General features: G+C 51.1%; 1 protein-coding gene across 3 annotated transcripts in view; it reads left to right on the forward strand.

Annotated features, from left to right (window-relative positions):
- CTIF (cap binding complex dependent translation initiation factor) overlaps window positions 1-13,619 on the forward strand; it is a 148,188-nt gene that overhangs the window by 114,099 nt on the left and 20,470 nt on the right. For all 3 annotated transcript variants that reach the window (XM_027671655.1, XM_027671656.1, XM_027671657.1), the window contains one exon: window positions 13,108-13,263. In XM_027671655.1, coding sequence (XP_027527456.1) covers window positions 13,108-13,263 — 156 coding nt within the window. The remainder of the gene's footprint in view (window positions 1-13,107; window positions 13,264-13,619) is intronic.

Here is a 13,619-nt window from a genome sequence, read left to right on the forward strand (position 1 = left end):
TGGCTGCCTGCCCGCTCCGGCAGGTGAAGGGCAGAGCTGGGCATCACTCAGAGCTGTCCCTGCCGTCACCCCGGGCTCTGGCCAAGCCTCTGCCGTCTGCCCGTAGTAACAACGCCGGGCTCTGCCGCGGAGGTTACGGGAGCCGCTGGCAGACGGGTCCCGTGCGGGTCCGGGAGTTACTGGAGAGCCCTGGATTAAATGTCGAGCTGCCTGCTTTAAACTCGCCGCTTTTCCCGGGCGGAGCGGCGGCTGCAGGAGCCATTTGTAGCCTTTCCATGACGCAGGAAAAGTGGTGGTGCCGGGCAGCTCCTCCTCGAGGACTGCTGGTGAGATGAGGGGGGTTAAGGGAGCACAGAAAGGGGTGTAGCCCGAGATCTAGGGGTTTAATGAAGGAGGGGGAAGGCAATTTCCCACTGGTAGGACAGAGGGAATGCAAACAGGAGCTCTGCCCCACAAGCACTAGGTGTCTGAGCTGGGAGTAGTTGAGCCAGACCCCAAATTAAACGAGCAGTGGGGTTGCGCTGCGTGTCAGCCCGAGCCCAGGGATGAGTTTTGGGGATCACAGCCCTTTTGAGAAGGAGAGTTGCAGCTGGAGGTGGCCACAGGGCCGGTGATGTAGCAGCGAGTGTCACAGGGGATGATGCCAAGGGGCTTGTCCCCACTGCCCTGTAGGTCACTGGGGTCAGGAGTCCATCTGATGCAGCTACAGTCATGGCTCTGCACGGAAAAGGTGTTTAGTTCAGGGTAGCAGTGCATCGTGCAGTTGAGAGATTGATGGGAAGCAGGTCTAGGATGCTAAAAAAAACCTTTAGAGTGTAAAGATTGGCATATTTGACTTTAATTCAGTGTCCTGGTAAGGTTTTATATTGCAGTGCTCAGGTGCGTTGTGGAAAATAGCCATTAGCTGTACTCTGTAAATAAGCTGTGTGTGGTTCCTCATGGATCCTTTACACCTTGGAGGGGACAAGATTTCAATGTAGACATTGTGGCGTGAGGTACTGGAGAATTTCTGGATTCCCTTTGTGGGGACCAGCCCCTGCTCCAGCACATAGTGTGACCTCAGGGATGGCACCTGGTGTCTGTCGTCTCTGCTGGGCAGTAGGTGCCCTATGTGAGCATCTTCCAGTGGTGGTGGGACTCAGCAGAGGCTCCTCCTTGGTCCTCCAGGCTGGTGGTGAGGAATGTCAGGAGCATCCCTGACTGAGCTGCTGCTGCCTGCTAAAAGCACAGCCAAGTTCAGATCGGGGGGGCTTAAGGTGGTGGGGCCTGTGCACGCCCTGTGTGTGGGGCTGCAGTGCAGAGCAGAGGCTCTGCTGGGCTCTAGGTGGAGACTGCAGACTGCTCAGCCTGCCTGCATCCTGCCTGCATCCTGCCTGCAGCGCTGGGACAAAGCCAGGCAGCAGTCTGCCACTGGGGTGGGCTCCTAGCTGCCCCCAGCCACTGCTGGTGGGTGAGGATGCTGGGGGTCCTGCTAGGAAAGGCAGGGATGAAAAAAAAATGAACCTCAAAATTCATTTATGTATTGACTGAGAGGTGAGGAAAGGCAGGGGGGAACTTCAGTGTTGAGACCCCCCCCCAGCTCAGGCTGAACTGGCATCAGCTCCTACTCTCTGTTTGCTCCTGAAAGGCTCAAATCCAACCCCGGGATGTGGGAGTATGTTCCTGTCAGCCCAGGGACTCAGCTGGCCTAAGGCACCCTCCTGACAGACCATCTGCTCCTGCCTGCACCGACATAAATCCGGCTCAGGCTGCTGCAGGCACCCCAAGGTGGGGATTTGATGCTGCAGGGTTGGAAGACCCCTGCTGCCCATACCCACAGCCCCCTTGGGATTCCCAGCCCTAGCCTCAGGTGGTTCCCTTCTTCACCTCGCCTGGGGAGAGGATTTTTGGAGGCTCACTGGGGACCCTGTGATCCATCACCCTGACTGGGACCCCTCCTGAAAACCCCCACATCCCCCAGTCACTTTGACAGTAAATGAAGCATCATCCTTCTGACACAGAAGCACACTGGAGAAGCACGTGCCAGGGACATCACCTCCTGAGCCAAGGCCAGAGCAGACACACATGCCAGCATCAGCCCAGAGATGGGGTTTGGGTAGGAGGATATTGGAGAGGGCAGTGCTCTTTTTCTTTCCTGGGAAAGGGGGAAAATGAGATAACTTGTGCTTTGCCCATTCCCTGGCATCACTTGGACACAGGCCCATGATATACAGGGGATGCTCTTGTGCTCACCAGGAGGAAATCTCTTGGTTTAAGGTTTTCTAGCTGAACCACAGGAATTTGTACAAGATTCAGTTTCCAACCAGGTGGACTTTATTGCTGTGGTGGCAGCCAAAGGGATGGTCCTGTGCAACCTGCAGCATGAGCACCCTCATCATCCCCCAGCCAGGCTTAGGCTCAGGGGTTTTTTTCACTGGTGGATATTCTTGTGTGTTGCTCTCTGTCAAAATCTGAGTTTGGAGGATCAATGCTTCCATGAAGTCCACATCCCTTTTACCTCCCCCGAGGGGGATCATTTTGCACAGCCTCATCTTTTCCTGCTGCTGACGTTTGAACAAGCAAATGCAAAATGATGGTGGAAAGGGGCTTCAGCGGGGTGAGTCCCGGGATCAGAGGAGCCAGAAGATACTTGGGGTGTGAGGAATGAGACATCAGAATTCTTTCAAGTCCCTGTCCTGCAGCTTGCCAGGCCTGATGCTGATGCAAAACACAGCATCTAAGTCTTGGGGACAGGAGCAAGGAATGTGAGGCTGGATGATGCTGCCCCATCTTGACGCATCCTCTGGTCTCATCAGCTGTGCTGCCACCCATGCTCTCTGCCCTCACTGAGCATCCAAAACCAGTGCTTCCTTTTCCATCCCGGTGATGAATTCCTTCACTTTTCTTTCCCTCTTTTTCTTTTTAATAACTATTGCTCTATGTATTAATTTTTTGTTAAAGAGAGCCTAAGAGGCAGCGCTGGGAGTCCAAACCCAGTGATAAGGTTGGACAGGTCTTTGAGCAACCTGGTCTAGTGGAAGGTGTCCTTCCTATCCAGGGGGGTTGGAAAAGGATGATCTTTAAGGTCCCTTCCAACCCAGATTATTTTGTGATTCTATGATAACACTCCCAGTCCAGGAGCAGCAGGAACTGAAAGTGAAAACGATGGGAGTGAAGTGCCCACCAGCTAAGGAAATAGTGTCAGGCTGGAAAAACAAAACCTTTCCATTTCTGCTCAGTTAATAAGAGTAAGGTGTGTTTCCTTGCATCTCTTTAATATTCCAACCCCTACCATACGGTGATGCTCGAGGTCTGCTGATATGCTGCAAAATGAGTCATGGTAATCATGAACATCCCTTTGGAGATACAAGGTATGGAGGGATCAAAGATATGCAAAGTATGGAGGGATCGAAGGCTTTTGCCAGTTGATGTTGTTTTCTACAAGTCTTTTCTGTAGTCTCAGCTTTCCCAACATGGACAGGCAACTTTGGGGGCATCGTAGGGTGCTCCATACCTACATGATTCAAGGGATGAGCAGAAAAGATTAATGCATCTTTTACCTCCCTTAAAAAAAAAAAAAAAAGAAAAAAAGGAAAGAAAACAGCAACATTCCTTATAGCAAAAGCGTAGAATTTGTAAATATTAGCCCCCGAGGAAGATTTTTCTGAGCTCCTCTGCATAAATAACATTTTTTAGCAGACTGGTACTTCACCTCCAGGTCTTGATTTTCAGTGGTCTCTTGTCCCCCCTCCCAGAGCTGTGTTTCCAGCCAGGGGATCCAGCACCGGTACCCGATGGCCATCGGATGCCTGGCCATGGTGGTGGGAGGGACATGGTGAAAAGCAGACGGAGGAGATAAGAGGGTTTTCAGCCTTTTTGCTTTCCAACGTGTTTGCTCAGCGACGTTGAGTGCTGGGCCAGAGCCACCACCTCCCTGCAGACTAAACAGTTGCAGTGTTTTCTCCCATGACCGAAAGAATTTAGTAAAGGGTCCCGGTATGAAACTTTACACGAACTCTGGGTGCCACAAATATCTCTGGCTGGGAGTCCGTTAACTCCTCCAGTTCCTTGATCGTCCATGTGGTTCATTCTCTGGGCAGATGAAAGGAAAGCCCATCCCACAACGAATCTGGACAGCTGCCTGCCGGACCCCCGTGCTCTCCCACCCACCGAGTTTTTGTGCATCCATCTTTCTGGGTTTTTTGCTCTTTTGTAAAGGAGGGAACCAAGAATTCTGGCCATAATGGGGCGCTGGAGTCCTCAGTTCAGGAAAGACCTGTTAGAGTGGGTGCAGAGGAGGATGCTCCAAGGGCTGGAGCACCTCTGCTTTGGAAACAGGCTGGGAGAGCTGGGGTGTTCAGCTTGGAGAAGAGAAGGCTCCAGGGAGACCTGAGAGCCTCTTCCAGTGCCTAAAGGGGCTCCAGGAGATCTGGAGAGGGACTTGGGACAAAGGATGGAGGGACAGGACAAGGAAGAATGGCTTCCTACAGCCAGAGGGCAGGGTTAGATGGGATATTGGGAAGGAATTGGTGTCTGTGAGGGTGGGGAGGCACAGATTGCCCAGAGAAGCTGTGTCTGCCTCTGTATCCCTGGAAGTGTCCAAGGCCAGGTTAGACAGGCTTGGAGCAACCTGGGATAGTGGAAGATGTCCCTGCCCATGGCAGGGAGTTGGAATGAGATGGTCTTTAAAAGTCCTTTCCAACCCTGATTCTATAATGCCTCATACCTCTTGGAATTGTTTGTAGCCACCTCTGTGCACTGACGTCCATCCAGAAGTTGTCAGCTTCCCTGCATCGCAGAGTTCGAGGGCTTCCACTTCAGGGGCAGGATTTGGGGATGGGGAAAGCCTCGGGGGCTTCGTTCATCCATTGGTCCTGGCTTGAGGAGAAGCAGAGGCCAAGCCTCAGTGCCTTGCACTCCACAGCCAGCTCAGGAGATTGGTGGTCCCAGTGCCATCTCATGGTGACCACCACCAAGCTTGTACTTCCTGGGAAGGTCTCAGCATCCCACAGGAGAACATTCTGCTGCCAGCTGCCAGGCACCCAGGAAAATCCCTCCTCGGACTGAGCCAGTGTAAGCCAGGAGCGCCTGTGCGGAAAAGCTCCCGATGGCAAACAGGATTAGCTGCCTGCTTTTCCCCACCTGGTTTCATTCATCCACAGACAGCCTGGCCTTTCAATGGACACAGCTTCAGTTCGAGTGCAGGAGGAATTCCTCCAGCCCTGGTGCCTGGACCAAGCAGCACCTGCTTCCAGAGCCACTTTTCCTCCTCTTATATCCCTCTTTCCTGTCTTGACCTGTCCCCGTAGATCCCTTGTCACCTCCACCTTATAAAGAGGATGCATTGCTTGTGCAGAGCTTAGGATAAGAATGCATCCTGCTGGCAAAATCCAGCTGGTCCCTCCTGCATCCTCCCAGGCTGCAAGGCTGGGCACACATCTCAAGATGTGGTGTTTGCAAGCAGGATTCATCTGTCAGCCACAATTGGGGTTCCCAGTCTTCACCTCGAGTTGGTGTTGGGAGTGGGATGGGCACTTTTTCAGGCACAAAAGTGACCTCTGAACAGATGTGGGGATGGTGTTGAGACTCAGCCCCTGCCCTAACGTGGGGAAGGGTTTGCTAACTGCCCACCAAACCATCCCCACCCATATAAAGTAGCCTCCAAATATTTTTTTCTAGGATTTCTTCATACCATTATGGTTTTACACTGAGCTCCTGCCGTGGTGAATGCAGCCCGTGGGCTGAGAGATTTATATTAATATGTTTTTCCATGGAGCTGGGGTGTCAGTGCTGCTGCAGATTGCTGGGATGAGCAGGGATCCACAGTGCTTGATCCTCTCTCTTCCTACCACCTCGTGGTAGTGGGGGAGGGGATTGCTGGCCTAGGGTTGGGATGCTCTAAGGGACACGGATGCTTTGTCCCCATCGTGGGGGGAGGACTCTTGTTGTCTCCCAACATCCGAAGGCAGCCCAGGGTTTCCCACACACACTCGTAAAGGCAAAGGGCACATCACTGCCTCCAGATTCCTACAGTAGCAAGACTTACATGAGTAAAATGAATATAACAAGGATCTTCTGAAATGCTGCAGAGGAGCAAGGCTGCTGAGTGGCAGCTGCCTCCTCTGGGCATTACACCCATGGGGTGTCTGCAGGGCTGGGTCAAACGGTTGCCCCGGCTGCTCTGATGACAACCCAACAAGGAAATTAATTTGCATTTCTTTGTGGTCCCTTGTCTCCTCTCCAGTCCCTCTTCACAGGACTGAGAGATTGGCTTCTGGTTCTCAAACACATCATTAGTTCCTTATCTGTGTGTCCTGCAGATTGCAGATCTGTCTGTGTCCCTCTGCTCACTGTAAGATCCAGCTGAGGGCTGGTAATGATGTTTTGCTGTGTCTGGGTTCGTGGGATAACAAGCCTTTAAAGTAGTGATAAACTGCTGTTATCCTGCTGAGCTGACACCCTGGCACGTGTTTGGGAATCCGGAAAGGTGTGAGATAGGAAGGGTGGCAATAAAAATTAAGTGACAAGGAAGACAACTCCGTCACCTGGGTAGCGCTGGAGGAGGCGCTGGCAAACACCCAGGGCAAAGTGGTGTTTGCTGTTGGTAGTGCACAGACCATGCTGCTGAATTCACCCTCCTGGTCTGCTCAGAGCTTCCATCCAGACAATCCTCCAGGATCTCTAGCAACTGCGAGGTTAACAGCAACATTTTTATTTACACATCCATCATCACGTCCCCACCAGGGTGATTTAAACCTGAGATAAATCAATAATTAACTGCTTGCACCCCCGAAGCCCCCAGGGACCTCACAGACATCACTAGCTCAAGCCATGAGACGCCCACATTGGGTGGGTAATTGCTGCTGATCCCAGATTGGGAGCCAGATATAGAGAGGTCACGGTGAGACCAGGGGGCAGGAGGTTCAAGTGACCACTCGCTTGGTCACCTCGGGGTGTTTGTAGACACAGGAAGTGCCCACAGCTCCTGTTGGCTCTGATCATCAGCTGCCTCAGTTACCCAGAACTGGGAATTTAAAAGTCATTTTGTTCCTAATCCTGGGAGTTTGCCTATCCTTTAGAAGAACCAGGAGTTTTCCGACCTTACTTTCCCCTTCCAGCCCAGATTCTTCTCAGAGAAATAAGCACTGTTTGTGTCTGCCTGGTGGCTGAAGGATCTTTGATGAGTTGTTCCTGTAGAATTGGAAGAATTCCACATCACTGGAGGTGTTCAAGGCCAGGTTGGATGGGACTTGGAGCAACCTAGTCTAGTGGAAGGTGTCCCTGCCCATGGCAGGGGACTGGGACAAGATGAGCCTTAAGGTCCCTTCCAACCCAAACATTCTGTGATTTTGTGATTCTATGAATTGATCAGTGACATCTAATGCAAGTTATAAGTCATGTGGTGGTTGACTGATGTGTGGTAGGTGTCCATGGGGTGGTGGTCACAGCCCTGGTAACCTGGACCCTCACTGTGCAAGGCATTTTGGAGACCTCTCTGATTAAAATCATTCACAGACCTGTGTGAAATCAAGTCCACGCCGAAGGCCACCAATAGGATTTCCTGCTCTTCCCAAAAGGGCCAAAACACCCCGAGAAGAAGCTGGTGCACGTTCATGGGGTGCAGATCCAGCCTGGGGGAAACGACGTGATGAAAGTCTGTGGGAGTGAAATGCCTCATGGCTGGGTGAAGCCAGGACCTTTGCAAGGCTGGGCACAGGGTGTCATCTGTAATTTAAAAGCTTTATCTGCTTTAAATGTCAATAGCTCCTTTCTTGGAGTCATAATAATTGCCATGATTTGCATGTCTCAGTCACACGCCCCAGAGCGCTTTGCAGAGAGAGATGAGTAAATCATTCCCCTCTGCCGGATGGGAAATCAGGGTACAGAGGTGATGGGAGCCCACACAGGGCTGGAAATGAACCTCAGTCTGCTGTACTGCTCTTTTCCAGGTCCTGCATGGGAGCTGTTGGCTCAAAGCAGGTTTTCTATCATCATCTTTCTCCGCTTTGTCTTGTTGTCCCTGTACTGGCAGCGTGGGCAGGAATGGCGTGGTGGGATCTCAATGTGGTTCTGTCCTTGGTTCAGACAGAGAGACCTGGAGTGTTGCTGCGGGAGGCTGAAGGGAAAGCAGAGCCCATGGAAGAGCTGATGGTCCTGCCATGTCCCACCATCTCCGGCAAAGGAGTTTGTGTAGTGGTGTCCAGGGAGTGAAATATTCCCAATGAAGCTGTGAGTGGTACAGAGGAGCTCGTTGAGACCCTGGCCATCCAGGGGCAGAGCTGTTTGATCACTCACTGTACTGTCACAGGTTCTTCCAGCACCTCCTGAGCTTCTTCTGAATGCCAGTGCTACAAACTACTCATCTCACTCCTCGGAAAGCAAAGCTACACTCCAGAACCTCCTCCTAGCCAGGACCTAAATACAAGTAGAATTTAAATTGTAAGCAAGGAGCAATGCAGTGATGTTAACTGTGCAAGATATCATTTATGGAGTCTAGGAAGGTCTGGGGAGGGAGCGGGTGGAGGGTGTGCTTCTCCAGGACAGCAGCAAAGGACGGAGGCTGTCTCAACCTCTACCCACCAGCTCCCTCCTCCAACCCATTTGATTTATCTCAGGCCCCTTCCAAAGAGCCATTTAGGGCTCCAGCCTTTTGCAGCACATTGCCAGTAAGATCAGCTATTTAGCACAGCCTCTCTCAGCTTTTTATATAGCTCCTAGCACGGATATCTAAGCATTATATATTTCTTTTTGTGCAGTATTTCTGACTCAGTATTTCCTGCCTCCTTGACAATGACTGAGTAAACAGCAGAGCTGCCAGAGGAAGAGCCCTGTGTTTACAGAGCAACAAGCCCAAATGTGTCTTTTTTTTTTCCATCAGAAGGTGGCGATGCTTAAATTAACCCTCATTTTTATCCCACACTAAACTTTTGCCCTCGGTTGCTGCTGACAGAGTCAGCCATGAGTCGGTGGGCCCAGATCTGGGGAAAAGTTATTTGGAACTCGTCTTAAAAAAAGTGTGGCAAACTCCCAAGGGATGAATTTTCAGCTGCAGCTGTCTGGGCTGGAGCGAGGGCTTAGATCCGATGGCAAAATGCTGCTTCTCATCCCACTTGACTCTGCTGACCACCAAAAATGTTAGAGGATGGATTTGCCTCCTCTCCCATGGAGTGGCCATTCCTCTTGGCTCTTCTAGCTTGGTCCTAGGCTTGGAGAGGTCTCAGGATGGTGTTGCATGCCCCGCCCCTACACTGGGATGAGGAGTGGGCTTTCACTTGGGTGCAAGAGTGGAGACGCCCAGGATAAAGGCATTTTGAATTTCCATTGCTGGCAGGAACTTCAGCCAAGCTTACAAAGGGTCCAACAGGGGATGTCAGAAGATGGGCTGAGCCACGGGCCATCTCTATGACGTGTGAATACAGGCCACCCTGAACCTACTGATCACATATGGTGAGGCCCAACATGATGAACATGCTCAGCCTTCAGGTTTATGCCCCAAACTTGTCCTGTATGAGACCTCTTTAGAGGTCCCCTTGGCATCCTCCCACTTGCCACATGGTTTCCCAATGAATTCTTCTCCCAAACCAGGCAGAGAAGGGTGGTCAACCCTGCTACCTGGTATAAATACATTTTATTTTAAACTATAGGCACTGAATGAAGGTCATCCAGTAAACACACCCAGATTATCTACAGGCCAGAGCACCCCCAAATTAGTAATACAATTCGTGTTTAAAAATACAGCCAAACTGATGAAAGATAATTTGCTTGCTGCCCTGACATCACCACCTAGGCATGGGGCAAGCCAATCCACAGGTTATTTTTATATAACTCCATGAGGCATTTCCAGAGCAAATAAAGTTCACTGGGCAGGGCAGTGACCCGGCAGTCTGGTTTCAGAGCTTTTCAGCCCCCTCAAGGCTTGTCACTGGTGTGTGGAGGTCTGCAGGTCAGGGCATGGCTTCATCAGAAGTGCCCCGGGCATGCAGGATGTGGGGGTTGTTCCCTGCTGAGCCGCTCTTCCCTGCTGGCCAACTCCTCAACTTTCCCCTGTGGTTGCTCTGCCTCATCCCTTTTGGTTGCACACCCTTTGGTCTCCATGTTCTCCAAGGGTCTCAGGCCCTGCTGGGAGCATGGCTGACCTGCAGCCAGGTGAATTGCGCGTGTAAATCCACGGATCAGACAACCTGGATGGTCTCCTCAGACATGGGCACCCCAAGGGAGGTGGGACACCTCTGCATGGGTGGCATTCAGGTTGGCTCGCCCATCTGTACACTCTTTGGTACTGGTCAAACCCGCTGTCTGGAAGCCAAATTTAAGGATGGAGCTCCCTGGACCACCTTCCTTGTGCACCCCTCGTGCCAGATCTGAAGCAGATGAGTCTGTCAGGATGCTTCAGGATAGCCCTGGCACTGCAAGTCCAGCTGCCATGGAGGTTCCTGCCAGGCCCAGCTCTGGCCTGTAGGCAGGTGTGGCCTAGAAAACCTCTAGGAAGGTTATTTTCCTACTTTGTCAGAGGAATCCGTATCACCCCCTTCTTTTGCAGAGCGTGTGCAAATCATCTCCTTTTTCAAAATTTGGCCCAACCCGAGACTGCAGATGGAGCAAAATTATTCCCAGTGTGGCATCACATTCTGGGTGAAAGTGATCACGGTGACTTCTACATCCATCCCACATTCCATCCCCCTCTCCCATCCTTCATGGTGGTCCATCAAAGTCTACACAAGCTTTTTTGTGACTGAAGGAGACAGGGAACCCCAGCCCCAGTCCCTTTTCTTTTATAAGGGCCTTCTTCAGCTGCAAAGTTGGGGGTGGTGTTCGTTTATGTCTCTGCTGAGTGGCATCACCCACAGGCTGCCACAGGATAATGAAAAGAGAGTGATGAGTGGTGACTTCCCTTCCTGCCCAGCTCCCATCCCAGGCCTGATGAGTTTGGTTTGGTTTGCTGGTTGTTTTATGGAATTTTTAGGGGCTTGGTTGGTTTGATTGTTTGGGGTTTTTTACAGAAAATATTTTTTTAAGAGAAAATGTTGAAGACTCAGTTTTCTCTGTTGCAAGGTTGCAGAGCAGGGCACTGTGTTTGAAGCAGAAACAGGAAGGGGGAGGGTTTCCTGCAGTGGTTTTTATTCTTTCCCAGTCGTCTGGGACCACAGAGCCCATGCAGTTATCCCAAGCTGCTAGGAATTTCCCAGCATGCCCCAAGGATCCCAAAATACAGTGCAGCTCCCCAGGTACATCAGTGTGGACTTTCCCAGGCAGGACAGGGAGTGTTGGGGGACAGGATGGGTTGGGGGCTGGAGCTGGGTGGGATGCTGCATGAGATGCAGGAAGCAGTGCCAGGGGATGGAGAGGTCTCAGAGTATCAAGGAAATGCTCCAGGGTTCAAAGGGAGCTTTTTTCCTCCACTTTATTGGTGGACAAGGCAGATGAGGGGCATGGGATGCTCTCACTTGGTTTTTTAATTTCTCAGTAGTTCAGGGCATCATTTCTCTTTGACTTCTTTTTTTGCATTAAAATTCAAGTAAAAACTCCAAAACGAACAATTTGGTAACTCTGGGATGATAACTCGAGCTGGCAAATAACTCCTCCTTCACTGCCCAGGGACTGGCTGGATAATGAAAGGATGAACTCTGCAAACTCCCCCAGAGAGTCTGGGAAGACCCAACAGGATTTGGCTGCAGGTTGACGCTGGAGTCGCAGACACAGTTGGGCAACTCACTTATGGAAATGGGTGTAGAGAGGAATTAGTCATCACTGTTTGGTTAATAAGTGCCTTGGTTATTTTACAAGTCTTTTTCCTGCATATGCAAATACATATTTTATTTTTCCTTTTGTAATGAAACATATAAATAGCTCCTGCCTTGGATTTTCTGTTCATGAAGTTGTGTCATGAAAATAATCATTGTGCTTTTGCCTGGCTTTCTTTAGTAGCTGCTTCACTTACCTTTGTTCTAAATGAAAGATCTCCTGTGCCTTGTCCGGGGCACGAGGGTGAACTTTGGTGTGGTGGCTTTTATATCTCCCCTGGCTTTGCAGAGAGCAGCAGCAAAGGCCCTTTGTCTCAGGCAGGAGGAACAAACTCAGATGAAAAAGATAGAGGATGATTTATTTAGTTGTTGGATTTCAAATGTTGTGCAACCTGCCCTGGGAACACACGGTGTGGGGAACGAACTTGTCCTCCGCTTTAATATTCCCCTGCTTAGTGTCTACTAATTTTTAGTACCAGGGAAAGGTCACTATGGAGACAGACAAGCAAAGTCACGTGGGATGTCATGCAAGAAGCTCTGCAGCATCACTTAGAGCCCAGGGAAACCTTCTTGACTCTGAGCACGATGCACTCCCTTGTGCCATCCTCAAAAAAAGTTTTTATTTACTTTTCTGTGCTGTCCCATGCTCTTTGTCACACACTCCCAACACAAACCTGTCCCTTTTCACATCCTGCCTTTGGACAAACCCCTGTTTTCTCCCCAGCTGGAGGATTGATGGGGAGGCATCTATCTCCCTGCATGCTTCCTCCTGATGTTGATCCATAAATCACGTCACTGGGATAATCCTTAGTCATAGCAACCATCAGCTCAGGAGCAGGGTGACCTTTTAATGCCAAGCCCAGGCTGCCCTGATCTTCTGGTCGGGCAGGGAGCCAGTCTCTGCCATTATTTCGTGAGACACCAGTGAGCAGCCAGACCATTAGGATGTTCCTGGCCAGACACTGAGTCTGCTGAAGATATTGGAATGAATGGGCTGGGTAGGTCCACCTAGATCACCAAGCCCAGCATGGCCATCAGCATTTCCTCTGCATTTTACTTGAGGTCTTGGTTGCGCATGTGGAAAAAAGTCCCTGTGTCTGTCCTAGAGGGACAGCAGGGCACAGGGGACACCGTCTCTAGTGCAAGCCATGGCAGTTATTGCAGGAGCTGGTGGTATTTCTACAGTACCTGCCTTCTGTGTTGAAACCCCGGCCACTCCACGCACATTGAGTAATCTCCCCACTGTTACCAAAGAGTCAGTCTGTCTGTCTTCCTCCCCCCCACCCCGAGTTTCAATTTCCTCCTAATTCTCTCTTTAGGCAGCCGTTGCCTCTCCGTGGGGATGCGGTTTTGCTGATGCCGCCTCCTGTCTCTGTCCCTCTTGCAGAAGGATTTCACCATGCGGGAGGAGCTGCAGCAGCGGGACGTGGAGCGCTGGCTGGGCTTCATCACCTTCCTCTGCGAAGTCTTCGGGACCATGAGGAGCAGCACTGGAGAGCCCTTTCGAGTCCTGGTCTGCCCCATCTATACCTGCCTCAGGGAGGTAAATGCCTTCAGAGTTTGTCCTTCTCCACCAAGCTGTCGCGCTGCAGTTTGGAGATGCCCGCGGTTCGTAGATGACAGTGGAAAGGTTGTGGCTGCCCCGTCCCTGGAAGTGTTCAAGGCCAGGTTGGACTGAGCAACCTGGTCTAGTGGGAGAAGTCCCCGCCCGTGGCGGGGGGTTGGATCAAGATGATCCTTAAAATCACTTTCAACCCAAGCCATTCTAGGATCCTGTGTTTGCTTTATGGTTCCTAGAGATTTGCCTTGCCAGCATCAACACTTCTCACCTCAAAGGGATGCTTGGCTCTTCCTGCACGTTGTGTTTCTGATCATTAAAGCACAATAATTAAAGCACAT

This window comes from Neopelma chrysocephalum, unplaced genomic scaffold (genome assembly GCF_003984885.1).
Source record: "Neopelma chrysocephalum unplaced genomic scaffold, ASM398488v2 Primary Assembly neopelma1_97116, whole genome shotgun sequence".
Lineage (NCBI taxonomy): Eukaryota > Metazoa > Chordata > Aves > Passeriformes > Pipridae > Neopelma > Neopelma chrysocephalum.